Raw genomic sequence first — 27,992 nt, forward strand, 5'->3', positions numbered from 1 at the left:
ATCAGTCGTCCGCGGAATGTCCATGGGAAACACCAGAAATTTCCTACGACATCTCCGCGTCATTTAGTGAATGGGACAACCCTTGAAATTTCCATTCGACTCAATTCGAAATCCCTCAAGTTGTAAATAAAAAGATGTGTTATCTTTTCTCCAATATTCTGTACTTCATTAAATGTCACTATACAGTAAGGTTTACATTTATATCTCCACACTCTTGTATCTTAATCTATTTACCATCAGATTATCTGAATATAGTAATTTATGTAGAAGTTGTTACATTATCTCTTTTCCATGACTACCAATCTACTACAGTCCCCCTTCTACTTGGGGCTTTTTTTCGGAAAAAGGAAATAGTATTCATTATACAAGTTATCTGCAGTCGCTTCCCCTTAACTAACACTGTAAAAATTAACTCAATAAAGAGCATAAACTATTTGATTAGAACATGTACCATTAGTTGAGAGAAATTATTTAGAAATAATTCTTGCAATGTTAAATGTCTTGGAGAGAAAAAAATTAAGAGAAAATAAAAGTATTTCACAAAGTTTTAATGAATAAAAACTTTCTGGTTTTCTTTCTTTTTTTAATTGTTTTTTTTTCTTCTGTATAAAATATCAAATCTATGAGCTAATATGTTCTAAATAAATGTTAGTTCATTTTTAAACCACAAATAAAAGTGATCTTTTAATTTTTTTGTTAATATTTATTCTATTTTTTAAAAACTATTTTTATGGTGTACTTCTCTTTTTTGCAATTTCAACCTTTATCCTTTAATTTTTTTTAAATAAAAATTAGAAAATCTATTCTCGAGAGAATAATTCTTTTTAGTTCTTTTACTTTTCTTGAAATCAATTTTACAAGAATTTCCACAAAAATTTTATCAGGTTCTGTATTAAAATTTTATCAATTTTCCATAATTCTTCATACTCAAAAAAGATCAATTATTTCTTTTTTTTTCTTAAAGAAATCAGTAAAAAACGGTGAAGAATTGCATTAAAACAAGAAAAAACTCATCTGAAAAGTGCCTAATCCTCCATGCTTTCATTGTGTCCAGGAGATCCGCCGTTGTTCTTTGGTGATTCCGAACGTGATTTGCGATCTTTATCCTCTGAACGATCAGAACGATCCCTAACAGAAAACCAAATCAGCTTTTTAGCTTTAAAAAGAATCACTCGGAAAACCAAAAAACAAAAATAAATCTCACTAAAATACTTCTACAAACCTCGATGTGGACTTTCTATTGGATTTAGAGCGTGATCGTGAGCGTGAATCACGATCGCGCTTCAAAGATCGCGATCGTGAGCGTGAATCACGCTTCAGTGAACGAGAACGAGACTTTGATTTGGAATTGTCTCGTGAATTCCTATTTAGAAAAAGAAATTTTTAAAACATTTTTTCACCAAAACGCACCAAAAAAGAAAAAAAAAACACAAAAATTCCAGACAGAAAGATCACTTCGTGATCCTCAAAACAAATCAAACAAAAAAGCCAAAAAAATCCAACTTACTTTGAACGCGATCTGGAGCGTGATTTAGCCGCTGACTTGGACTTGGAACGTCCGCCACCGCGGGACTTTGAGCGGCTTCGGGACTTGGAGCGTGAACGTGATCGAGAACGCCTGCGAGAGCGTGATCGTGATCGACTGCTGGAAGATCGTGATCTTCCCCGTCCACCACCACCACGTCCCGATCGGCGATCCTCCACCAATCGAATACGCCTCCCATTCAATTCCGTATCATCCAACTTCTCAATGGCCGTCTTCATGTCCGTATGCGAAGCAAATTCAACAACTCTGCAATATCACAAGAAAAAAATCGCAATTGAACTACTGCTAATACCTCAAAAGTATGCAAAGTGGACACACTTGACATATTCAATAAATTGCAAAGAAAAACTTCATTATAACTTTCGCTTTCTGAGAATCATTGAAGCAGGTCTTTCGCATCGCGATACACACTTCACCAAAGAGCTTTTGAGAGAGACTCACTTTGATATTTTTGAAATATTATTTGGTAATAGAAATTAAAAACAGTGTTTTACAATATTGGTATTTATGAAGAAATCATGAGAAAATGTCAGAAGGTGGATAATATTCATTTTTAACACTTCGTAGAACCCTAACTAAAAGTGTCACGGAGGGACCAAGTGGCAGCCGCTGCCATTTATCGAATTTTACATAATATTTTGATATTTTTACTTAAATTTAAACATTCGGAGCCTCAGTCAGTTCTTTTCTGGTGTCTGAATCAGAAATTTTATCTCCTTGGGTACTGTATCTAAAGATTTTTAACCATTCGATGTTTTCATCTTTATTAGAATCATGGAGTAAGGGAAAGTGGCCTGCCTTTAAATGCGACAGCCTTTGAATGTTTAAATTTTTCTCTTATTTCTCAAAGCAAAAATTCTACTTTATGAACAATAGTTAATACTATTAACTGTTTTCTATTAACTTCGCTTAACAAAATGGATTTTTAGCTTTGGGAAATAAGAAAAAAATTGAATAATTCCCAAAATTATTCATATTTCCCAATTCAATATTTCCCATAATTCTTCTCAATAATTTGCAAAAACACTTTCAATTTGTTCTTTTAAGGCTTTTATACACTAACGATCAAGAAAATTACATCTGCAGAACGTCAAACTCCCATATAAAATGCATATGGCAGCAACTGCCACTTGGTCCTTCCGAGTGCAGTTTTTTGTTTTTGCAATATATTTACATTAATATTTAATTTTTATTAAAAATTTTATAACGAAAAAATAGCCAGATAAATTCTGCACGCATTCAATCGGGTCTCCAGGCGAAATGATATATTCTTCACTATAAAAAAATAAATTGAAAACTAAATTGGCAGCGGCTGCCACTAGGGTCCTTCCAAGTGTTAAAACAACTGAATGTCTAGAAAAATACATTTTCACATGAAATAAATATACTCTTAAGCGTTAATCTCTTTCAAACGACCGATTTGACGCAGCTTTGATTGTATCACTTCATGGAAATCTTCAACTGGATCACTCAAGTGATTCTTTAAAAAGGAAAGAATGGTTTCAACCAAGGACATTTCATAGAAAACATCTACAAACAAAAAAAAACATCCACAAATAATGAAAGATCAGTTCCTAATGGGCAATTTGGAGATAGTTCATCTATCAATTTCAATTTGAAAATATTACTACCATATCGGTCATTAGAGTGTATGTTGCTCGCAAGAATTATAGTTAGGGTGAAAAAACAAGTGCGGAATTTTACCCTCAATTCCATGGATGGAAATTTAGTGATCGGAACCCACACGGATCTTAAGCGATAAATCCACAGAACACAAAATGATTTTTTTACAAATTCGCGGATTCACTATGGAGTTCTATATTTAGTCAGTTTAATATGCTTTTCTCTCCCGAAGTATACGCTTATTCTCAAATTAGTAAAAAAGCATCGTTTACGCAAAAAATAAACTCTGTGGCACGGAAGAAGCATCCACATTGCGAGGAAAGCGCTGCTAGGCAGGCGGTCTACAATTGATTCAAGATATTCGTTCAACAGGGGATATGTGATTGATTAATTCTTTATTGTACCTCTGCCGTAAGGCTATTTTGTACTAACTTAATATGAGTCCAACTTCGTCTAACCCCTAATCAACTTGACAACATTGCCCTGCTGAAGTCTGGCAAGAAGTCAGCACTTATAAAAATTCAAATTTAAAGTGATGATTAAATAACGGTTCAAGCTCTCAACAAAAGAAAAAAGGGATATTTAATTTAGGTACTTTTAATGACTTCAAGAAAATATTTAATATATAGAGAACGATGAGAGTAATAGAGTAAGAGGCTTCGATGTTTCGCACACAAAAATGATGTTCAAGTTCAGTGATTTTTTCTGACTACCATGCAAACCGTATCGATTCTCCAGCTATGCCAAAAATATCTCTTACTTTCAAGGTTCATAATCCCACCTCAGATAATCCCAGGAAATCCTCAGATTTTCCTCTAAAGGTGTCTACACATTGGAGCTGATTTCATCAAGAATTATTTCAAGAATTTTTTAAAGAAAAATTCATATTTTTGAAGGAATTTTTGAAGAAAAATGCCTCCACATTGGGTTTTTTATTTTCCATCAAAAATTTTTTTGACAGATTGCCATCATTTCCAAGTCTCTACTTCTTCTGACTGTTTTTCACGAAAATTTGTTGTTTCACTACTGGAAAAAGTGAGAAAAGCGTTTGGTGAAGTTCCTTGGGATAGTATTTAGTGAATTTGTGAAGAAAATCTTCTAAATATGCAAGGGAATAGTGTTTTTCTGGAGATGTCGTTCCTGGTGGAATCCAACCCAGCCTTGAAGGAACATTTCCTGTGATTTTCCTCCAGAAATTGCCGGAAGTTAATCCATCTGTGTATTCTTGAAGTGTTCCACAGTACAGTGGCCTCGTACTCCATGGATTGCAAGATGGGAGAAAATTTACGGGCACTTTGGAATCTCTGCCTTGGTTGCCAATCAAAACAAGAGCTAACCAGAGCCACCGAGGAGATCTCAATGCAAACGAGAGCTGTCCGGAGCTACCAGAAGCCATCACTTGAACCCCCAGAAGAACATCAGAATGATCTTTTATATCATTCACTTTCTCAACCACTAGGAACTCTGTGGGATTGCTTCCTTTCGAGAACATCAGAACTGGATAGCCACATGCCTTCAATTCCTCATGTCAATGGAACATGGAACCCAGTAAATAAATCAGTAGTGGAATTATTTTGGAACATCCATGGAATTTTCACAGGAATATTCTTCTATTATATTAATTTAAAAAAAACTACATTTTTTACATAATAGAGATCCTTTATGTATTTTTTTTTATTTATTAAGGGGTCCACCTGGAAGATGTTTGCCCCGCCTTTATGTAATTTCTAATGATTATTTATTAAAAATTCCTACTTTTAATAACATAATGCAATGTAAAGGACTTTTAATTTAGAAGATTACGTGGATTTTTAAATATTTAGGTTTGCTTATTTTTAGTAGTAGAAAATATATCTGATGTGGGGATGTTATAATATAATACAAGCGGTTTAAAATAAATGAACTAAAAAAAATCTAGTATAATATCGACCACTCAGAATATAATCCGACTATCTCGATTTTTTGCAAAATTCGTTTTTTTCGCTTTTCGGATACTCCGTGAAACCCTCTACCTTCCCTGTGAATATTATACCTGAATATAAATTATTTCCAAATTTATAGCGCTTTTTCTAAAAAAGCAAAATCTCACTCATTTTTCAATTCAGTCAGGATAAGAGCCGCATAATTCGACCGTGTGACGTCATCATTTTGCATGTCAAAAGTATTCCGGCTGATTTCACGATAATAGATAAGCTATTATTTGGCTGCAAATATGTATAGTTTTCAATTTGGTAATATCTAGTTAATAACCAGTATTGTTAATAATAATTAATAACTCTTCTATAAAATTAAAAAAATGGATCAAAAACTAAAAATTGGATATTGAATACGAAATAGGCGTAAAGTGCTAGTATTTTTTATATGGAGTTTGACAGCTGTAATGGACATTTGAATGGCTTATATTTTATAAAGATCAAAGAAAATTTCACGATTTAATCCAGAATATAAATTTTGCGAATATTGCAATTATTTATGAAATATTACTGATATCTTGATAGTTTTTTGAGGTTCTCTAGTATTGCAAGTGTTGCAAAACCGGGATAAAAGCAATAAAATGCTAATTTATTATGTATCAAACTTTTCTTTGGCGCGAGAGCTCATAACCTATTAACTTTTAAGAGGTTTTGTTGCTTGATAATTGGTTAGAAATAATAATAAGAAATATGTGAAAAAGTGAAAATAATAAAAACTAAATAATATAAGACCTATAGGGGGTGTGGTTACCCGTCCTACTTCACTGAAACACTACCTCTTGTTTCGATAATTATATCTTTTTATTAATCAATTTTCACATGAAAGTTTTCTACATTTTCTTTCGGATAATTAGCCGTCATTCCACACTTCACTTCTTCTTCTTCTTCTTCCCCTTCCAGTTCCCCATCCTAGACACACACCAACTGATCGACATTTTCCCATCACTACAGTTCCCACAGGGTAAATTCTGTAATTGCCGTGGAATTTTCACGCTTGCGTTTGATACCTGTCAATGCCAATCGACATATCACATTTGTTCAATTCAAAAATTGAATGAATTGATTTTTTCACACTTTAAAACCCAAATTGACATTTTACTTTAATTTTAAGTGATAACACTAATGTATAGAGAATTTAATGACCTTTCGTTTAGTAGAAAAAAATAGTTGATAACTTTTTTATTATGTTAAAAATTGAAAAAAAAAACTAAAAAATGGGCGTAAAATACCAAATTGGCGTAAAATGCTACCTTTTTATACGTAGTTGGCATCCGAAATGGACATTTGAATGGCTTATACTATATAACCTAAAAAATGTTAATATTTTTGAGTTTTGTCACGATTCGAAAAAATCGTAAAAAATACGTGAAAATAATAAAATAATTATTAAAAATTAAATAATATAAGACCAAGAATTGATGTAGAATGGTAATGTAAAAAAAAGGTGAAAATTCACTTTTCGCTTTGTTTTACTTTTTCTTTTCTTTTTAAACTATATATGAGAATTTTAAAATTTTACAGGATAATATATAAATATAAGTTCTAAGATTCTTTCCAAATTGTTAGGAAAAAGGAAATTAAATATGTAAACAAATGCAGTAGAGTCTCGCTATAAGCCATCGCTCTATAGTCCACAATTTATCGACCGTTGATTTCAAAACACTGATTTTAAGTTAGGTTATGTTTTTTAGTACGCGACAAGCATAATTACAGTAGAGTCTCTCAAATCTGAATCTCTCAAATTCGAACGCCGGTTGGATTTAAAATGTCAATTGTAGGGTTATGTTAAAAAATTCGTATTGTGGATGATTAAAAATCATACCTCTGTGCTGTTTTCTGAATATTTATACACATTATGTGCGAATAAAATGAAAAGGAAGTATGTTACCAACTAACACTTGTGAGAAATTACGGGAATTTGATTCAAAGTGCTATTTAATCTCACATAAATTCAGTTAGTTTTAAAAATATCGATCGAATTTGAGAGGTGAGAAATGTCAAAAATACCCCCCAATCGTTCCAATTTGAGAGACTCTACTGTATTTTAATATTTTTGGCAAACTTTATTGAGTAGTTGTGATAATTGTGATCCACAATGAAGAAAGTAAGGACAAGTACCACAATCGCAAAGAAAGTGGAAGCCGTTGAGCAATTTAAATACTAAAAGTCGTTGATAATTTTAAAAAATTACATGGACTATAGTGCGACTCAAGTGTCAAATCTGAAACCAAATATGGACTATAGCGAGACTCTACTGTAGTATAAGGAAATTCAACAGAAGTTGCCTTTTTGCTACGAAAATCTGTAAAAATTCACTTTGGCATTTGTTGTCAATTTTCACAAAATTTATATAAAAATGATTAGAAAAATGGGAAAATATTTATTGAAAAAATAATTTATGAGTCCTAGAACTGCTGTGAAGTTTTACGAAACGAAAAATATTGAAAAATTGCTTTTTTATGGAGAATAACTGCTCTAGCATTTTATGCCAGTTTGGTGTTTTACGTGATTTTTTGGCTCGGGTTTTAAAGTGTTAAAATGTCTTGAAAAAATTACTTAGAACAATTAATATACATAGATAGTGATGCGTATGGGGAATGATATCGAAACAATTTTGACAAGTGATGCGTGACCAGCCGGGTCGCTTGGCAGCGTGGGAAACTCGAGTTGTTCGGGTCTTATCCTGAGCTTTTGATATGACAGCTCAGGAAAAATATGTTACAACTCGGAAAATATTGTAATAGTTATTAAAATACACATTATTTTGTGAAAATTTTATGGAATTAAGATAAATTTTATCGAATCCTTTCGTTTGATGTACAATATTAGGAAAGTGAAGTTAAATTAATTGATTTATTAGCAAATGCAAATCTCAGCTTTAAATCGCTCTCCTGTAAAGTTGGCCATTCACGAATTAGTCAGGTCTTATTCTGGGTGGTCGATATGTTAAGAGCAGTTTCCCAAAAATTAAATAAAATTTATTTCAATTTTAATTTCGCATTAAAATTCAAATAAGAGACAGCCTTTGAAATTTATTGTCTTTTTTGATCAGTAAAAAGTTTCATTCAAGTTTTTAACGCTTGTGGAAAGGATTTTATCAATATCAGGAGGATTTTTTTATGAGATCTTAAGAGTATTTTCCAAAAATTACACTTTAAGACTCCCAAAAAATCTAGTTTTGAATCTAGTCCTTTACATTGCATTATGTTATTAAAAGTAGGAATTTTTAATAAATAATCATTAGAAATTACATAAAGGCGGGGCAAACATCTTCCAGGTGGACCCCTTAATAAATAAAAAAAAATACATAAAGGATCTCTATTATGTAAAAAATGTAGTTTTTTTTAAATTAATATAATAGAAGAATATTCCTGTGAAAATTCCATGGATGTTCCAAAATAATTCCACTACTGATTTATTTACTGGGTTCCATGTTCCATTGACATGAGGAATTGAAGGCATGTGGCTATCCAGTTCTGATGTTCTCGAAAGGAAGCAATCCCACAGAGTTCCTAGTGGTTGAGAAAGTGAATGATATAAAAGATCATTCTGATGTTCTTCTGGGGATTCAAGTGATGGCTTCTGGTAGCTCCGGACAGCTCTCGTTTGCATTGAGATCTCCTCGGTGGCTCTGGTTAGCTCTTGTTTTGATTGGCAACCAAGGCAGAGATTCCAAAGTGCCCGTAAATTTTCTCCCATCTTGCAATCCATGGAGTACGAGGCCACTGTACTGTGGAACACCTCAAGAATACACAGATGGATTAACTTCCGGCAATTTCTGGAGGAAAATCACAGGAAATGTTCCTTCAAAGGCTGGGTTGGATTCCACCAGGAACGACATCTCCAGAAAAACACTATTCCCTTGAATATTTAGAAGATTTTCTTCACAAATTCACTAAATACTATCCCAAGGAACTTCACCAAACGCTTTTCTAACTTTTTCCAGCAGAAAATAACAAATTTTCGTGAAAAACAATCTTGAATCGTGATGGTTTCCTTCAAGAATTCTGTCAAGAATGACTTTGATGAATTTTATTCCAATGTGTAGCCGATAATTTCTTTCAAAAATTCTTGATGGAAATTTCCTTCAATTGGATATGATTTTTGAAGAAATTTGTCTACACATTAGACAAATTTTCTTCAAGAATCCATCTTTTTGTCAAAAATTCTCACCAATGTGTAGGCAATTTTCTTGAAGAACACTTCTTGAAGCTCATTTTTGATAGAAATTTCTTATAATGTGTAGACACCTTAAAGGAAAATTAAAATTTAATGGCGGTTTGTGCGAAGTATCAATCAAGTTTCCATCTTCGCACACGATTCACGCCATCATTGAACACCCCATTTTCATCGTAAATTTTGCACCGGACACTAAAAGTTGCACATCATTGTTTAAAGGGAACTCTAATCGACTTAATTAAACCGTTTGTGCAAGGAATAAAACATTTTAATATCACTTTTTTGGAACTTTTCTGAGAGATGTTTTATTGACACTAAAAACCATTTTTTTGCTCGATTCTATGAGAATTTCACTCCGGAAACGGTTGAATCTGATGAATACTCTCTTGAAAAGTCCAAATATCACCAAATCTACACGAATCAATAAGTTTTTAAAGCTAAAAATTGACTAAAACTCTGCAAGCGAGAAGACCACACAAGATTCCACCGTTTCTCCACGGAGCCGGATATGCACAAAAACGTTTGACTGCGCATCATTTAAGATTTCTCTGTCCCTATTGCTACAGGAATCGGGATTTAGCATAAATATTGGACCTTCAGCGAGTGAACAGGCCAAAATTTTCACAAAACAGTCTCTTCCGGACAATATATTTTTTTCTTTGACGTTTAAAACAACACATCAAAAGTGAGGTTATGTCAAAGATACTCAAAAAAGTTGTAAACTGTGTGAGCTTATTGTAGATGTGATTCTTTCATTGTACATTCAGTTCAGTTCAGTTTATCAACTTTAAGGATGTGATAGTAGTTTTTCAGAAGTGATATTAATTGTGCACAATCGTTTGAAGTATTGCACAGCAAAATTACAGTTTTGGACCTGTTTTTATTTTTTTGCTTCCTGAAACTAAGAAAAAAGGATTAGACTCTCAATTTTTTCAGGAAAGATGGGATTTAAGGCTAGCTATTGCAATATATAGCCATATGTGAGATTCATAAAGGAATATGGGAGAAATATGAAGTGTTTGAAGGTAGCGTATGTGCGAACGATCAAAGCCTTCCCTTAATTACTTAAAAAGTGCTTATTTAAAAGTTCTTAATTAAGTACTTAGTGAAACTGCTTTTTATGCCCTTAATAGAAAGTACTTAATTAGGGACTTTTATGCCCTAGATACACTGACAACTGAAGCCAAGAGACAGCTTATCGTAATTATAATCAAAATGTCGATCAGTTTACATTTTCACGAGTTTCTGACTAATCATTAATCATTATTTTAATTATAATTGCGTTGAACCGTCTCCCAACTTAAGTCGTAAGTGGTCTAGGGCATTACAAAGGCCTTAATTAACCCTTTAAGGACGAGAAGGCCAAAAATTGAGGGTCAGAAAAAATATTTTTTCTAACTTTTTACAGCAAAATACAACTTTGGAAGGCCGTAGGAAAAATTTAATTTTTGGGTCACCGGTGACCCAATCGTCCTTAAAGGGTTAAACACTTAAGTGATAAGGCTACGTCAAGTCATATTAGTTTCGCTATTCGCCACAAAGCGCTGACGTTTATCACAGTTGGATGCTCAGCGGCACCTTAAAATTAAGTCATTAAGTTAAGAACTTATTAAATTACTTAATAAGTACTTAATGTGTTAGCCGAAATGAGTCATCCTTCATTTTCTTTGGGTGAAATTCAATCTGTTCCACTACAATTCCCTAAATAATTACTGCATGATTTTTAACAACTCCTAAGTGTGACATTTCATTAATTTCATTAGCCTTGTGTGAACATTTTTCTAACATTTATAAAATTAAATTTAAAAAACGAAATTATTTTACCATAAATATCGAATTTTACACCTTAAAAAATTCAAATAAAAATGTTTGTTTTTGGAATCTCCCTTAATTATTTGTTACTGATTTTTGTTTTCAAAGTTTAAAAGTTAGAAAATTCGTTTTAAATTGTCAAATTGAATATGTCAAAATGTACACCAAAAAATCTATTTAAAAAAATATAAAAAGGAATTGAACTCACCCTTCATTGCGACGCTGCTTGTGGGCATCAGCATAAGTCACTTCACCAGCCTGGCGCATGTAATCCTTCAGGTCCTGAACATATCAGAGAAAAAATCGATTACAAACCCAACCATCGAGCAACACTGAAAATCTTTTCTTCCAAATTTCACAATTTATAAATTATCCTTACATCCCGTTTCCAATTTTCTTTTTCTTTATACAAAATAAAAAAAAATACGTTTTGAATTTTAGAAAAAAAAAAATAAAAAAGGTTATTCATTGAGAACTGTGAGAAAAATAATAATCTGTGTCTTATTAGAAACAATAATAATGTGATGGAAAAAAATGGGCAAAGCTGCAATTTTCTTTGAGGATTTTCCTATTTTGAGAGAATCATTGTTTTTTAGTTGTTTCCGGGATTCGTGCTAAAGCAAAAAAAGCTGTCCAGAAGCCTGAGAGATGAAAGATGCGCCTGTATCAGAGTGAAAGATGCCGTCCGGCCAAGAGAAGAGGGAAGACCGTCAAAGTGGAACACACCAGCGAGAGATGGAGACCAGGGAGAGACCACACACTTCAACAAGGAGAAGATTTGCCACCATCAGCAGCATCGCCCTACAACGCCCCCTCACTTTGATGATGGTTTTTTTAATGCTGATTAGGAGCTTCCTGGACATTCTCATTAGCACGATCTCCTTTTCAGGAAACACTATTTGCATTTGATTCTCTCTTTTGAAATTTTCTACTAACTTGTCTGAATGACTATTTTTTTTAATTGCTGAAACTTTCATGAAATTTTGGAAATTTTGACTATGACCTTATTTTAAAAACTAAAAAAAAGGATAAAAAAAACCAAATAGAAAAAATTCAAATTGCACAAGAGATTACTGATATTTTTAAAATATTTCAGAAAAAATTAAAATTTCGAAATAATATTAGATAAAAAAAAATTAATAATTGAAAAATGAAAAGAAAAATCTAAAAATTTAACTAATATTTGAAAAATTGAATTTTGAAAATAAGAAAATTTGATGGAAAGACGTTGTTTTTCCAATTTTGAAGAAGTTCGATCCAAATTTTAAAGAAAAAACACTATTCCCAAGTCTTTTTTTTTAAATTTGAAAGCGAAAATTATTTTAATAAATAGTACTAGAATTTTTTAGATCCTGAATACTTGACAATTTCAATATTTCAAAATTTAATTTGTTTTGTAATTTCAATGGAAAATGTATTCCCGAAAATTTCATGAAATTTCGGAATTTTTAAACTCTTTGTTGAAATTTTATTTTAAAAATAAAAATAAATTTGTGTGATTTTTTTTAAAACTAAACGCAATTTTAAAAGTAGTGAAATTCCAGTTAATTTTACAATTTCAATGCAATATTTTTTCACAAAAAAAGAATAAAATTTCAAAGGTTATTTTCAAAATTTTCACGAAATTTTGAAAAGTTTAATATTGAACGAAATTTTTGTTATTACAAAAAAAAAATGAAAATTCTTGAAAACTGATGGCCAATTTTTGAAATTTTCACTCGCACCCGTGAGCTCTTTAGTAGCCGAGAGAAATTGACTCGCACACCCGGGAAATTCTTGAGTACGTGCAACGAGTACTTTATGTTATAAAGAAGTCGTTACAGAAGGATTTGAATCTACGCGGTGTGCGAGTGGATTTCTCTCGGCCACTAAAGAGCTCGCGGGTGCGAGTGAGAGTTTCAAAAATTGGGCCTCTGAATACTTGATAATCACAGCTTTTCAAACTAAAAACTTTCGGAAATTAAATTAATTTCTGCCATTTTCTTGAAATTTTCTATATTTGTAACGTTGAATTGTGAAATTTTGGAGAAAACTTTACGAATTTAATCAATCTTCAGTGAATAAAGATTTTTAAATAATTTTCAAGCAATTCTAAAAACAGTAGAATTGCAGCTTTTCGAATTAAAGTTTGAGAATGCTTCAGAAAATTTTGAGTTTTTCATGAAATTTTGGAAATTTTGCAAATTCTCTTGAAGTATTTAATTTTATGAATTTTTGTTATTCAAAAGAAAGACAATAAAGATATTCGATTAGTTTCAAGTCTTAAAGGTTGAAAAACTTGGAAAATTCTGATACTTTGATGAAGTTTTGGAACATTTACCGATGTACTTTGAAATTTTGGAATTTCTATAATTACAAAATTTGGTTGTAATTGTTAAATAAATTTTTATAAAAATTAAATTTTGGACATTTTAAAATTGCGATTTTTTTATATTGTTTTTTTTTAAGGACAAAGCAATGAATATTTTATTGCAATTATTTCAAGTCCAAAAAACAACTGCAGCTTTTGAAATTAAAATGTTCAAGAGGTACTGATAACTTCATGAAATTCTGGAAATTTTACAGTTGCACTTTGAAATTTTGGAAATTTTAAAATTGCGAAATTTTAATTTTGAATCAAGAAATAATGAATGAAGAATTAAAAATATTTTCAAGTTCTAAAACAATACTTCAAATTATAGTCTCAGATATTTTCAAGAAACTATGATAATTTTATGACATTTTGAAGATTTCGCAGTTGTTTGAAATTTTGGAATTTTTGAATTAGCAATTTTTTATGATATAATAAAACTAGAAAAGAAATATTTTAGATTAGTTCCACGTCAAAATACATTACAATTGCAGTTCTTCAAATTAAAATTTCATTAAGTTTCAGACAATTCTGAAATTTTGGAAATTATAAAATTGCGACTTTGTTTTTGCAATCGAAAAGCAATGTATAAAGATTTTAGATAATTTCCAAGTTCAAAACAACAATTGTTTGAATTCAAGTGTCAGAAATCTTCAGGAAATTCTGATAATTTCATGACATTATGAAAATTTCACAGTTGTTCTTTGAAATTTTGGGAATTTTGAATTCACTAAAGTTGTTATTACATTAAAAAAACGATTAGGAAAGATTTTAGATTAGCTCCAAGTCCAAAAACAACACAATTGCAGTACTTGAAATTAAAATTTCAAAAAGTTTCAGAACATACTGAAATTTTCATGAAATTTTGGAAATTTTAAAATTACATAATTTTGTTTTTCAACCAAAAAGCAATTCAAGAAGATTTTAGTTTATTCTCAAGTTCTAAAACAACAATTGTTCGAATTGAAGTTTCAGAAATCTTCAAATAATTCTGATAATTTCATGAAATTTTGGAAATTTCACCGTAGTCTTTGAAATTTTGGAAATTTTGAATTTACAATTTTTCTTACATAAAAAAAAACAGTAAAATGAAAGATTTTAGATTAGTTCTAAGTCTAAAAACATCACAATTGCAGTTTTTCGAATTAAAATTTCAGAAAGTTTCAGAAAATTCTGAAATTTTCATGAAATTTTGGAAATTTTGACCGTTATTTTATGAAATATTGGAAATTTTAACAGGGGTTATAAGGAAAACTCGATAGTAAAAATTCCAAGATATTTTTAAGCTCAATATTATTAAAATTGATTAAAAAATATACGTTAAGTTTTTTTTTGTCCAAAAAATCGTCAATTGGATAAAGTGATTAGCAGTACCCAGTTTTTAGCAATACAGAGACTAAAAAAATCCTGCCTCAACCAAGGATTGAACTGCGAACCTTTCGCTATCTAAGCAAATGGTCTCCCTCTGAGTCACGGGGACATCTGCTCTGATGCTACCATGAGTTCAATCCCAGGTGAAGGCAGGATTTTTTTTCCTGTCTCTACTTTAGTCAATCGCCTTCATTAATTCTTCTTTGTACACATAATACCTCAAATCAATCTCAGAGTGTAAAAAACACTCACAATATTCTTTTTCCACCATTTAAAAATTGCAGCTTTGCCCTTTTCATGAAGTCTACGATGGATATTATTTTGATTTCTTTTTTTTTTTTTTTGAATTATTTTACTGAGAATATATTCTAAGAATGAGTGAAAGAAAAAGACCTACAAAAAATCACCATTTTGAGCCTCATACTTTGTTTTTTTCTTATCAAAAAATAAAAACAATAGATATGACTTTGACCAATGACGGAAAAACTATTTGGTTTTTCAGTCATTGTTCATTTTTTCTTTCTTTTTTTTTTTAATATTTTCTTATTACAGAAATATTAAAAATTCACACATTATGTGCTTTTTACCTTTTTGTCAGCCTCTATACTCTCTCTCTCTCTCATTTTTCAGTCATTAACCATTTTAGAGCTTGCTACCACCAAGAGGGCTTTATTGTGTCCTTGAGAACAACACAATAAAAGGCTTTGCACGACTTCAACACATCACGCGGACTTTGAGGCCAGTTTTATTCGTTTTTTTTTATATTGTGGTCATCTCTGTGCTCACCCCATCAGATCACCACCACACGGAGTATCATCGGAAAGAGGGCCAGATTCGAGAGAATTGTGTGTTTTTTGTGTGGGATGATAGAGATCTATCTTGTTGATCATCCGAGCACCAACAGAGGAAGGCTGGACCTTTTTCCACCAACAAAGCAATTTCTATCGCCAAATTTTTATCATTTTTTTTCGAGCAATTTTTTTTTGGTTTTGGTTTTGGTGTCTTTCTGGACAAGCACAAGATTAACACGTCGCTGTTCCACCATCATCATCTCAATCCACCATCGATCGTGAGATAAATCGGTCTCTTCATTTTTTTTTTCTAAGGTAACATCATCATCAGGTCACGTTGGTGTGGCCATTGAAGGGGGTTCAACCGTCATATCCCTGATTGGATTTGAGTTTGTTGATTAAACTTGAAAAAAATTACTTCTGTTTTTTTTTTTGTTTTCTAAAAATTGAAATTTTTGTTGACATCTCACTGACGTCGGTTTTTTTTTAATTATCGAAGGAGGAGACTGTTTTTTTTATTGTGCATCGAGCGCGCGCATCGTCTTTGGGCATCGAAGAAGAAGAAGCACATCAAGCAAGGCACAGAGTTTGTGGCAATGGATCCCTCACATCAATCATTTTTTTTTCAGCCACCACATTTTAGGGCCCCAAATGTCACTGTCACAGTCCCGCTTTCGGTCCCGGACCCCAATTAGAGGGAGAGGCTTCTCTTCGAATAAAACATTAATATTACACAGTTTTACTAATGTTCAATTCAGTGAATTCTTTAGTATTCCTTGTTGACAAATTATTAGTTTTTTTTTTTGAGATTTTTGACACCAAATTTTTCATGGCTATTCTGGTTTAAAGGAATCTTGGATAAAAGTATTAAAGATTCTTGATAATAAAATCAAAATAGGGTAAAGTGGTACAAGTTGGACAATGCAATGGTACAATTTGGACAGGGCTTTTTTTCTTGATAAATTTAGTACTTCATTTTTATTTGTATATTTTTAATGCTTTAATTTTATAATTTGGTTCCTTAATAAAGAAGATATAGACTTTTATCCGCCTTTTTTATCCGAGGTATTTATGCGTTTGTCACTAGCATTGAGGTTTGATTTCTTTGCAATCATCTATTACCTTTAACAAAAGAGACTCAAACGTGATATTTTTTATCCTTGTGAAATTTTCAAAAGTTATCCAAGGTTTTCTTTTAACTCCAATTGCAATTATTTCTTAAAAAAGAATTGCATTAATTTTCAAAAGATTTTTTTAAAACTTTTTTTTAATGTAGTAGGGTAAAGTTATATAATTTGGAATTAGTGTTACAAGTTGGGCAATTCGCCGGTACAAATTGGACATTGCTTTTTTCTTGATAAAGAAGTTACAAATTATTAAATTTAATAAATTTTGGTAAAAAGATTTGAATATCTTTTTTCTTTAAAAAAAAGGAAGATATAAAGTATTACTAAAAAAAGTCAATGATAGCTACAACTATTAAAAAAACACCCTGGATAAAATGTTGAAAATATTCTGGATAATACGTTGAATGTCTTGGATAAGATTAATTTTATGCAATTTTTTTATGAGAGATATGAAACCATTTGCAAAGGATATCCCGAGAAAAATTGATGACATTGTCAATAAACTGAAAAATCTCGGATAATACAGTTGCCAATTTTTAAATAGATTAAAAGTATTTTAGAAACTTCGCAGTAATTGATAGTGACCAAAATAAATACACATTGGATAAAAATTGTCAAAAATACCTTGGATAATGTGGTGAACAAATTTAGAATAGGTTGATAAATCTTGGATAAAAAAAAGTTGCTAGTTTTTAAATTGAATAAATTAGTGTTTCTCTCTTTCTTTTGATATATTTCAAGAGATTTAAAGCATTTTAGAAAATTTACAATTACTGAAACTGAGAAGCACAAAAAATTGTTGGATAAAAATGTGAAAAATTCTTACGATATGATAAAAATTCTTGGATAAAGGTTCACAGCTAATTTTTGAACAAGTTTAACTTTTAACCCGTGAAAGTCCTTTAACAAGAGATATCAGTCCGCTTGACAAAGAATATCCGAGATAAAATGTGGTAAACAAATTTACCATGGGTTGAAAAATCTTGGATAAAAAGGTTGCTATTTTTTTCAGAGTTTCTCTTTTCTTTTTATAAATTTTAGAAGATCAAAAGTAATTTAAAAAAATACTGCAGTTAGTAAAACTGCCTAGCGCAAAAAACATTGCATAAATTTTGTCAAAAATGTTATCTTGGATAATGGGTTAAGAAAATAGTGGATAAAACGTTCAAAACTTAATTTTGTGCAAGTTTAACTTGTAACTTCTGCGAGTCCTACCAAAAGAGATCAATCCATTTGATATTTGATATGAATATCCAAGATAAAATATGGTGAACAAAATTAGCATAGGTTGAAATATCTTGGATAATAGTTACTAATTTTTAAATAAAAGAAATCGGAGTTCCTTTTTTTCTTTTTATAAATTTTAAAAGATTACAAATATTTCTTTTTTTTAAATTACACTTATTAATAACGACTAGTTGGAAAAATTTTGTCAAAAATATTATCTCGGATAATAAGTAAAGAAAATAATAGATAAAATTTGACAGCTTAATTTCGCACAAGTTTAACTTTTAACTCGTCAAATTGTATTACAAATGATATCTGTTTATCTGACATAAGAATCTTGGATAAAATTTGTTATTTTGGTAGTTCATTAAAAAACAATTGTGAAATGATTCCTGGGAAAAAAATAATTTAATGTCGGGTGAAAATTTAATTTTTACTTTCACTGAAGATGCACTTCTTCTCATCTAGGATAAAATTTACCAAAATTGTCTGACTTGGATTATATTATTGATAATGGATAAAATAATTCCTTATTGGAAATGTTAAAAATATCTCTAAATGAAGTTTGATTATCAAAATCAAGCAATTACTTATTCGGATAGCTTTTATGATGTTGGATAATAAAGCTAAAATTTCTAGTATTCTTGGTAAGTTAAAATTTTGACCTTTTCGATATTTGTCAACAGTATTTGATACTGAAATTTAAAAAAAATATATCTTTGTCGAATTTGCTAACTGAAATGCAATTCGAATATTTCCCACCAAATGAGCAAGCTTTCACTCGTCCACAGCGCCACTTAACGTAGAATCAGAGTGACGTGAGCCATGGTTGGCTATTGAGTGTGTGGTGCGAGAGTCAGCAAGATAAGCCTCAATTCGGAAAGTTTTATATGGTTTTTCCGAGAGTGTTCAACATTTTGGATAAAGGGAAATAGTATTCGGATAAAAGGAATCTTCACAAGATTGGATATTTTTTAAGTATTCAAACCCAGTAAGTCTTCAGGAAATTGACATAAAATTTGACACTTCGAATCTTTTCACTCTATTAGTTAACGTTTTATCTCAGTTTTTAAAATTGATACCTAGGTAAATACTAATCAGTCGTTAGTTTCAAGAAATAAACTTTAGATAAAATTTTTGACAACCCGGATAAAAATGACGTCTCACCCGACCTGGATAAAAATTAAAATTTCTTTGGATAACACCTTAAAACATTTCCTATCTGAAAAATGTCATTTTGACAGACAATTCATCTGTCAACTCTAGGATTTATCCATCCTTTTAAACCAGAATAGACTTTACAAATAATTTGTTTTATCCAAATAACTTCACCAAATTGTATTTTCTCCCACCAAATCCTCCAAATTCGATGTTTTTTTTTTTAATAATAAAAGAAAATTACAACCAAAGCATTTGCTCTAGTAAGAAAAAGAAGCTAGATAGAAGGGATAAAGTGAATTAGGGTGGATAATATTCGCATGCAGAAATTTTAGATAAGACCAAAAAAATAATTGTATTAGCGAGGAATTAGGAATTTTAACCAAGAAAAAATAAACAATTGATTGCTTTGACTTTTTTTTCTTTGAATGTTCCAAAGGATTTTTTATCCAAACTCATTAAATTTTTATCAGAACAATCAATTGTTTATCAAAACAAATACCTTAACAGTAAGGTTATTTAAAAAAAAAGGTTTATGATACTTTTTTTTACTGTCTTTTTAGCTTTGCAAAATGTTGAAGTGCGCCAAAATTAGATTGGATTTCTCAATGCCACTTTGTCGTCATCCACTTTTTCTTTTGGGAATTGTGGTTCTCTCAATGCATCCTCCTCTCTCACATTATTGTCAGTCATCTTTTTTTGGCTCTTCTTTGTACTCTATCTCGTGCTTCTCCGTTGCGACTTCTTTTTTTTCCATTACGAAACTTATCGCAACAATTTGTGTTTTTTGTTTTTGTTTTCCTTGCCATCGTCATCAAAACTCTTTTTTTGCCGTACGATTCCCATTTCAGTTGTTTTCATTGATCCTCAGAAAGCAAAAAACTTGAATAACTTTTTGCGATTGAACGATATAGGGGAAGTGTTTGAAGCTTCGCACACGATTTTAGCTTCGAACACTTTACATTTTTCTCATATTCCTTTAAAGAATCTAGGTCAGATTCATTAAAGGAATCTGGGAAAAATATGAATTGTTCGAAGCTAGATTCTGTGCGAAGCTTCAAACCTTTCCAATATTTTGGAAAGAAATCTGTCAAATAAAATTTAAAAAATGAAATAAAATCGCGCATTTAAAAATGGATTTTTCTTTAGGATTTTCGTGGTCATTGCATCATTCATCAGAACCCGTCAAGTGTCCACATCAGGGAGGAGGCTGAAGTGACCATTGGACCCTCTTTGTCACAGGATTTGGGAAGCGCCTAAGCAGAAGGAGGAAGACCACCAGGGAAGACGACCAGAGAAAAACCAGAAGACGACCCACTCTCTCTCTCTCATCAGATCAGAAGACCAAACCCAGAAGGAACGGACCCCTCAAATTCGTCTGCCGCTCTCTCTCACAAAAAATCAAATGATGCAATGACTCACACTAAAAAACCCTCTTCAATCCCAATTTTGGGAGAATATTTTTCCATTTCTCTCTCGAGGATACACTCAATGAAAACAACTGAAAACGCTGAAGATGAATGTTGATCATCCCTCAATTTCTCTCTTTTACAAGATTAACGCCACTCTCTCTCTCTCTCAGAACCAGGTAGAAGAGATTTCAAGTCAGACCATTCTGACCAACGACACTTTTTTTTGGATTTGGTTTGTTTGTTTTAGAGACCCCCAAGCCAAAAATATTTTTGCTTTTTGGGGACGATAAATATTTCCAAAAAGTAAATTATATGCATAGAAATGTGGATAATAAAAAAAAAGATACTGAAAGAGAAAAGACAAAAGTCTTGGGGTAAGTCATTTACCTGCCAGCTGACGCGACTCGATAAATTCTCCACAATCAAGCGATACTCCGTGCGCAAAGGAGGTCCATAGCGAGATGATGATCTGCAAAAAAAAATAACGAATTTTATGTAAAATTATTATTTGTTTCCTTGAAACTCCGATAAACATTCCATTTTTTTGATCAAGCAAAAGACTAAAAAAGGAAATCCCAGCTTTGCGGAATGCTCAAACTCGTAACTTCGTAAACAAATTATTGATTTTTGTAAACAAATATTCGATTCAAAACCAGTTGCGATTTCTCTTAAAATTTCCAGAAACTTAAAAATTATTTTTTTAAAAATCTTTTACAAGAAATGATTCGAGGACAATTTCGCATAGGCATGAAATGTCCATCAAACCTACATAACTCCTATGATATTACAAAAATTGGTTCTGGTCATAATCCCGAAAGCCGAAGTTATGAACGCCACAATCGCAAAAATCAAAATCTTAGAAATCTTAAATCCGGAAAGACAAAATTCCAATTGGGCCGAATTCCCAAAAACCAAAATCCCAAAAGCTGAAATCTCGTAAGGGCAAAAATTTGAAAAAGCCCAAAATCTCAAAAACCAAAATTTCAACTGCGTCAAATTCCCGAAAGCCAAAATTCTAAAAGTCGAAATCCCGAAAAATAAAATTACAAAGGCCAATATCCCGAATGGACCAAAACCCCGAAAAGTCCAAAATCCCGAAAAATAAAATCATGAAGCCAAACCCCTAATGGACCAAAATCTCGAAAAGTCCAAAGTCCCGAAAAATAAAACCAAAGATAAGCCCAGATAACCTTATGGTACACAGTAAAAACTTTTGGACACTGACCAAAATATTGGAATAGATTTTCTTTGGAACAATTTCTTTTTAGTACAAAAGTATGTACCTGGAGAAGATATTTCTTTGTTCCAGTATTTTTTCTTTACGGTTTTGTTACGAAATATAGTGACAATGTTATGTTAAAATTTTCTTTTAGGACGATTTTGATACAGTGGAATATCTACAAATTTGAGTCGATTTTGTTTTATACAAATTTGTTCCCAAAAGTTGGACCCGAACATTTTGTTCCCATTATCTGGAACAAATTTGTGTAATTTAAAAGACTTCGTCAGTAGAGGATGGATGGAATTTCAGTAGAGGTGGATTTCGGTAGCGAAAGTTCATAAGGAACTTGAAATAAGAATCAACTTAACTCTTTCGTCTCTTTTGGGACTCTAGTACCCAAAGAAACATATGAATATTCTATGAAAAACAATGTTTTTTAATTATTCAGAATCTCGAGTAACTTGAATTAAAAAAAGTGAAAACATTTAAATATTGTATACTCGAAAAATGCCACAAAATTGGCGTCCTCCTCGCTTTGATGGTGGCTTTTGGAACAAATTTGTTACTAATATTACCTCAGCTATAACATACGAAAACTTAAAGAAAAAGCATCGTCCAGTTTTCGAAATATTCGAGATCGATTAATCGGACTTTCGATTAAATCGGATGAAATTGGGGTGACATAAGGATTGTAGTACTCTATGAGAGCTTTCCAAAACATCAAAATTTTTCAAATTCCGATAATAAGACACGGAGATACGAGTGAAATCAAGTATTGCTTGGCAAAATTATAGAGAACATTCTGGTCTACATTTCACCCATAGGGGAAATGCTTCTAATTTTGTCCAGTTTCTTATTTTGGACACTTTGAGGATAACATTGGACACTAAAAATAAATTGATTAAAATGATGGATTTTTATTCTAATATTTGATGAATAATGAATTCTATCTAAATATTTGTTCTTTTTGGAATATTTTAACACTAAATACATTAAAATTTGAATATGATTTGAGTTGAAATTGCTTTGTTGAAAATTCAGTGTGAGCAATTGCTTACGAGAAATATGACAGAACTTCGTGGCTTACTTCAGTCTTATTTAGTTTTGGTGAAGTACTAACAAAGTTTGTTCGCTGTTTTTGAGTGATATTATTGAATATTCATTGAATATTGTGTTGATTCACGTTACTGATGATTTGTACATTTGACCTGAAGTGAGATTTGCCTTGTGAATTATATTTTTCATGTGAAAAATGGGAAATTTTTTAAGACATTCACCAGTGAGGTGATGATTCTTATTTTGGACAGGTGTTTTTCTCACGAAATTTCGTGAAGTTTTAGCTTTTGTGATGACTAGGTTGGACAAATGCCTGGAGAAACAAAGGAGCATCATCTCTACGAAAGAGATGTAGCGAGAAATGCCTTGAAAGGCTCCCGGAAAGGGCAGGGAATGAGCGAATCCGCACGTACTTGGAGTACCGAAGTCAACTCACTTTAATGAATGATATGGAAAGTTTCTGGGCTTCTTGTGACATTCCACGTTTCCCTTACATGACCAGGAAGAGGACTTGGTAAGATTGGTTCATAAAATGAAGAACAATGGGCATCCTGTTGAGGCGGATTATCTGTCCAAATTTACAGACAAGTTGTAAAAATTAATAACCAAGTTGTCCAAAATAAGAGTCAAATTCACCTCTACATATTAATTCATTTTTAAACGTATTAAAACTAATTTTAGTAAAAATGAGATGATAAATAGCTTGCCAAGTTTCTAAACAATCCTTCTGAAAAGAGAGTAACAAGAAAAGTCAATTAGTATTGAAAATATGGCACTTCAAACTTAGGATATCGATGCTTATATGCAGACTGTCCAAAATTATAAGCACTTCCCCTATATCACTTTTCTGTCACTCCATCCAAATCTTTGATATTTTGGTTTAAATACAAAATTTGCATAATTTCACGAATTTGATTCAAAATAACTGAATGGCGTCCCCCAACTTCAGCTCTAAATCGAATTTGCATGCACTCCGAGTTAGCTCACGTTAAGAATCTCACCTACATAAGCCGGTTAGGATTATCTGTTCCTTTTCATCTTCCACCCCGGCCCCCCCGGGGGCCACTTTTGTAAACATAACTCCGCGTTTCAGGCGATTTTCGAGAAATAATGTTATGCTGTTTGTTCGTATGTCCGTCCATTCGTTATCACACCTAGAGCCCAAACGGTTATAGATAGAGACTTGGGATCTTTGGAGAACCCCCCAATAAGTCGCGTCCAAAACCATGTATTTTTTTTTATATTGCTCGAAAAAGTTGTGAATTTTTTTCATTTTAAAATGTTTTAGAGGTTCTCCAGGGGGACATTTTGTCCTTATATGAAAATCCCGTTGAATCGTTCTTACTAGCGGTTTTTCAAAGTCAAAACTTAAAAGGCTCTAGAAAGTAAATTTCTCAATCGAAAGCGTCACGTTTGGACTCGTTGGAAAGGTCTTGAAATTACTGACAGACCGGAATCGAGTTCTATCGGTTATGAAGCGGTAATTAACCAGTTATGAACCGATAAGTAATTTTTGACTGAAAATCAATTTTGTTTTACTCTTTAAATTATTTTGGGGGATTTTTTGAGTGATTTATGAATCGGTTGAAAATCGGTAAACGGTAAATAATGCAAAAATACATTTGAGGTGTAATATTTAAGTTACAAGTTCGAGAACTTTGTAAAGCCTGGAACGCTCTGCCATCCCATTTTTTTTCTCAAGACAGCCCCACTATAAAGCTTTTAAATCCAGCATATTAGAGATTTTTGAATAAGAGCCAAATACAGTAGACTCTCGCTAATTCGGCTCTTTTAAGATAGGGCTACTTTTTAATTCGGGCAGCAGTTAAATTTGAAAAAAAAACTTTGTAAACATTTTTCAAGTTTGATTATGATTATCAAATGAATCAAATATGCTCAAATTTGCCATGGTTTGTCTTAGTTCTCATGTATTTTTGCATTATTAAGAGGTTTTCATGAAATTTACCACAAATATGAGTATGTAAACTCAATATGTGTATGCAGATGAATAAAAAATCATTGAATTTCAAAAAAATTGTCGCCCGAATTTCTCTCTAATTCGGGTGACTTTTGGTCGCAAATATCCGAATTTCAGAGAGTCTACTGTATGTTTTCAGAGCCTTTCGAAAACGTTGTCAATTTAATTTTGGATACTTTGAAGTTTATTTCTGAGATGCTTTTCAATTCATTTTTCTTTGGAGCCTTTTACTGCTCGAAATTAAAGGGAGAGCAGTTAATATAATCCACTTTTTTTCAACTTGTGACACGGCTAGAGGCCATACGGTAAGAAATATCGACTTTCGGTCTTCGACAACCCCCCTGTAAGTCAACATTATCTAGGACAGTCTTTTTTCTTTTTCCGCCTGCTCCCTTCCTCCCTTTCAAAACCATGTTTTTTCGTTTATTTCAAAAACAGCTCCTACGATTTCTTTCATTTTCGGATATGTTTTAGAGGTACACAGTAAAAAATAATTACTACGATTATCGCGTGTAATGGGAGAGCATTGATAATTGTAGTAAATTTGCAACGATTATCGTAGTAAGCAAAGTTGAAAAGCAAACAAGTTGAATTTTCGTAGTTGAAAACCAAACTAAGTTGAATTTACCTTTAACAATTGAACTGAAATTACACAAAATATAAAAAGAAGAAGAATGAGTTCAAACGAAATTAGTTGAAAGTTGAACTTTTTGCTGCGATAATCGATTGAAAAATTACTACGAAAATCGAATTGATTGTATTACACGCGATAATCGTGGCAATTTTCAATCAGTCAGTTGAATGAAGTTTATGCCATTTTGTTGCTTCATTTTATTACTATTATAGTAATTATTACTACTATTTATTGTACGTAGGCCATTACCGAGAGTTTAATTTTACTAGTTTTGCAATCTAAATGATTCCTTTTCAATTGAAAGTTGATTTTTTTAGTGGTTTGTAATTCGAAATTTCAACTAGTTCAATTCAACTAATGGAATTCAACCTGCCAATTTCATCTCTTTTTTACTGTGTAGTCAAGGCGAATATTTCGTCATTGGACACCTATGTTCGAAAACCATTTCGATATCGAATTTTCGAAGATTAAATTTTCACCACTTTGGAGGGTCTGTTTTTCATCTGATTTGCTTAAATTTGGATTTTTTTGAAAGATCTTGAAAATATGTCTTGGGTTTATTTTTATTTGTTCTAGAACCTACTTTTCTTCAGGAATTTTTTATTTTGGAATGTTTTTGGAACCCAAAAAGCATGCGAAAAGATATTACATTGGATAGTTTTTTCTAGAGTTCGAGCACTCCGCAAAGCTGGGACGCTTTGCCATTTATCTTTCCATCCCTTTCTTTCTCAAACGAATTTCGTACCTATTCCACTCTTCTTCTTCTTCCAAACATCACAACGAATTCTATTTAGATTTCAAAAAGAATAGAATGGAAAATTTGATTTCATGAAATTTCCCTGATCAAAAATTGGACAGAGTAATAATCATGCAAAATTTACAAGAGGAAAAAATAGTAATTTACTCTGAAACAATCTTAGATGGTAATAAAATTAAAATAGACCGTTTTTGCACAGATTTAGGTTTTTTACTGACCAAAAGTATTCATTGGGGAGCAATTTATTAGCATTTTGTTAGTTCTGAACCCAAAAATTTCACATAATTATTTTTATCTAAAAGATATAGTCAAGTCATTAAAAATCCTTTAGAGAGATACTCATTAACTTTCTAAAAGAGTCAATGTTAGCCTATTACCATGTCCGCATTCAACCCAAATTGGAAGAAAATTGCAGCGTCTCAAAAGTCAAAAGGAAAATTGGATAAAAAGATCAACTTACTTATCATTGTAGCGTCCCCTGCGACTATAACGATCATCATAACGATCCCGATGCCCACCTCTCGCCTGGCCTCGCGCCTGCTCAACAACGACTCTGGAAGAAGACCTATGTTTATTGAATTATCAGGATCAATAGGCAACCATTTCGATTTATAAAATAAATTATAAATTGTAGGGTCTCTTCTGCCTCCAACTGCGCCTCCTCAAATCATCGCCAGTGGACGCTTTTTTCAACATTTTATCTAATCAATTTGTTTAAGTATTCTTTTTTTTTGGTGAAAAAATGCGTGTCTTTTGGGAAGATTTCTTTTGTGGAAGATTGAAAATCATTTCTGGTAGATTTCCATGCTAATGAACTTTTTGAGGGATACAAGTTTCCAAAAAAGGAAGAAACAGCTCAATAAATCATTCCCGGAATGAGAAAATGAGTCACTTTTGTGGCTAATTGATTGCCATTCCGGGAAGCCAAAGAACTGCCTCTTGCGACAAGAAAACACCCACAAAATTTAGATAATCCCGTTGTAATGCTTCCCAAGCCGCCAAATCTGGCCAGACACGCATGATTTCACTGACCCTGGGCCCCATTTGAGGCTTTTGAAAGAGAGAGGACAAGCAAATTACCTTTCTCCCAGCAATTCCTTCCCGTTTAGCTCATAAATCGCATCATCTGCATCTCTATAGTCCTCAAATTCCTGCAATGGACAATAAAGAACCTCTTAGTACCATCAAACATCTTTCCGGACACCTCCTTGTCCGGGAAATCAGCTTGAGACTCACCACAAATCCGTAGCCATTTTTGATGAGAATGTCTCGAGTCCTCCCATAGCCTTTGAAAAATCTCTCCAAATCCCGCTCACGCACGCCATACGGCAATCCACCCACGTAGACCCGTGATCCAACCATTTCTGCAACAAATTCAACCAAAAAAACCCCGTCAATCGCCACAAAAAAGGAACAAAATCCTCAACAAAAAACTTTCAATAATTTTTTCAGTGAATTTTGGGGCTCGCAATTCAAGATGGCGACGACCACATGAACAAGCACAAAATTTTATCGCATTTTCCGGGAAATGCAAAGGAAATTCAGGAGAAAATCCTACCTCAGTTTGTAGCACAGGCGTTTATCTTCAGTTTAACACTATTTTCCAGCACGTCCTTGCAACTTTTCCACAGTATTCTCACTGATTTCTCAAACACTCGCCACAACACAGCGACGCTCGGGAAATAAATGCAGTGGCGCTGCAGGCAAATGACAGCACGCCATGTTTGGGACACCAATGGCAACCCCAATTTCAGGGAAATTTTTTTAAAAACAAAA

At 32.2% G+C, this 27,992-nt stretch overlaps 1 protein-coding gene across 2 annotated transcripts; it reads right to left on the reverse strand.

The window, feature by feature from the left end:
• Window positions 1–142: 142 nt before the first annotated feature.
• LOC129798739 (serine-arginine protein 55) lies at window positions 143–27,962 on the reverse strand. Of its 2 annotated transcripts, none has more exons than XM_055842051.1 (9): window positions 27,775–27,962; window positions 27,453–27,580; window positions 27,297–27,367; window positions 26,677–26,781; window positions 20,957–21,038; window positions 11,342–11,415; window positions 1,508–1,792; window positions 1,223–1,363; window positions 143–1,128 (listed from the first exon to the last, which is right to left on the reverse strand). In XM_055842051.1, exons 2-9 carry the CDS (start codon window positions 27,576–27,578, stop codon window positions 1,026–1,028), a joined length of 987 nt encoding a protein of 328 aa, XP_055698026.1. In that variant the 5' UTR covers window positions 27,579–27,580; window positions 27,775–27,962; the 3' UTR covers window positions 143–1,025. The 2 variants fall into 2 exon arrangements, with proteins under 2 accessions (XP_055698026.1, XP_055698027.1); XM_055842052.1 differs by having other exon boundaries at window positions 26,677–26,769; window positions 27,775–27,923.
• Between the last annotated feature and the right edge of the window lie 30 nt (window positions 27,963–27,992).

Source organism: Phlebotomus papatasi, chromosome 1 (genome assembly GCF_024763615.1).
Source record: "Phlebotomus papatasi isolate M1 chromosome 1, Ppap_2.1, whole genome shotgun sequence".
NCBI lineage: Eukaryota > Metazoa > Arthropoda > Insecta > Diptera > Psychodidae > Phlebotomus > Phlebotomus papatasi.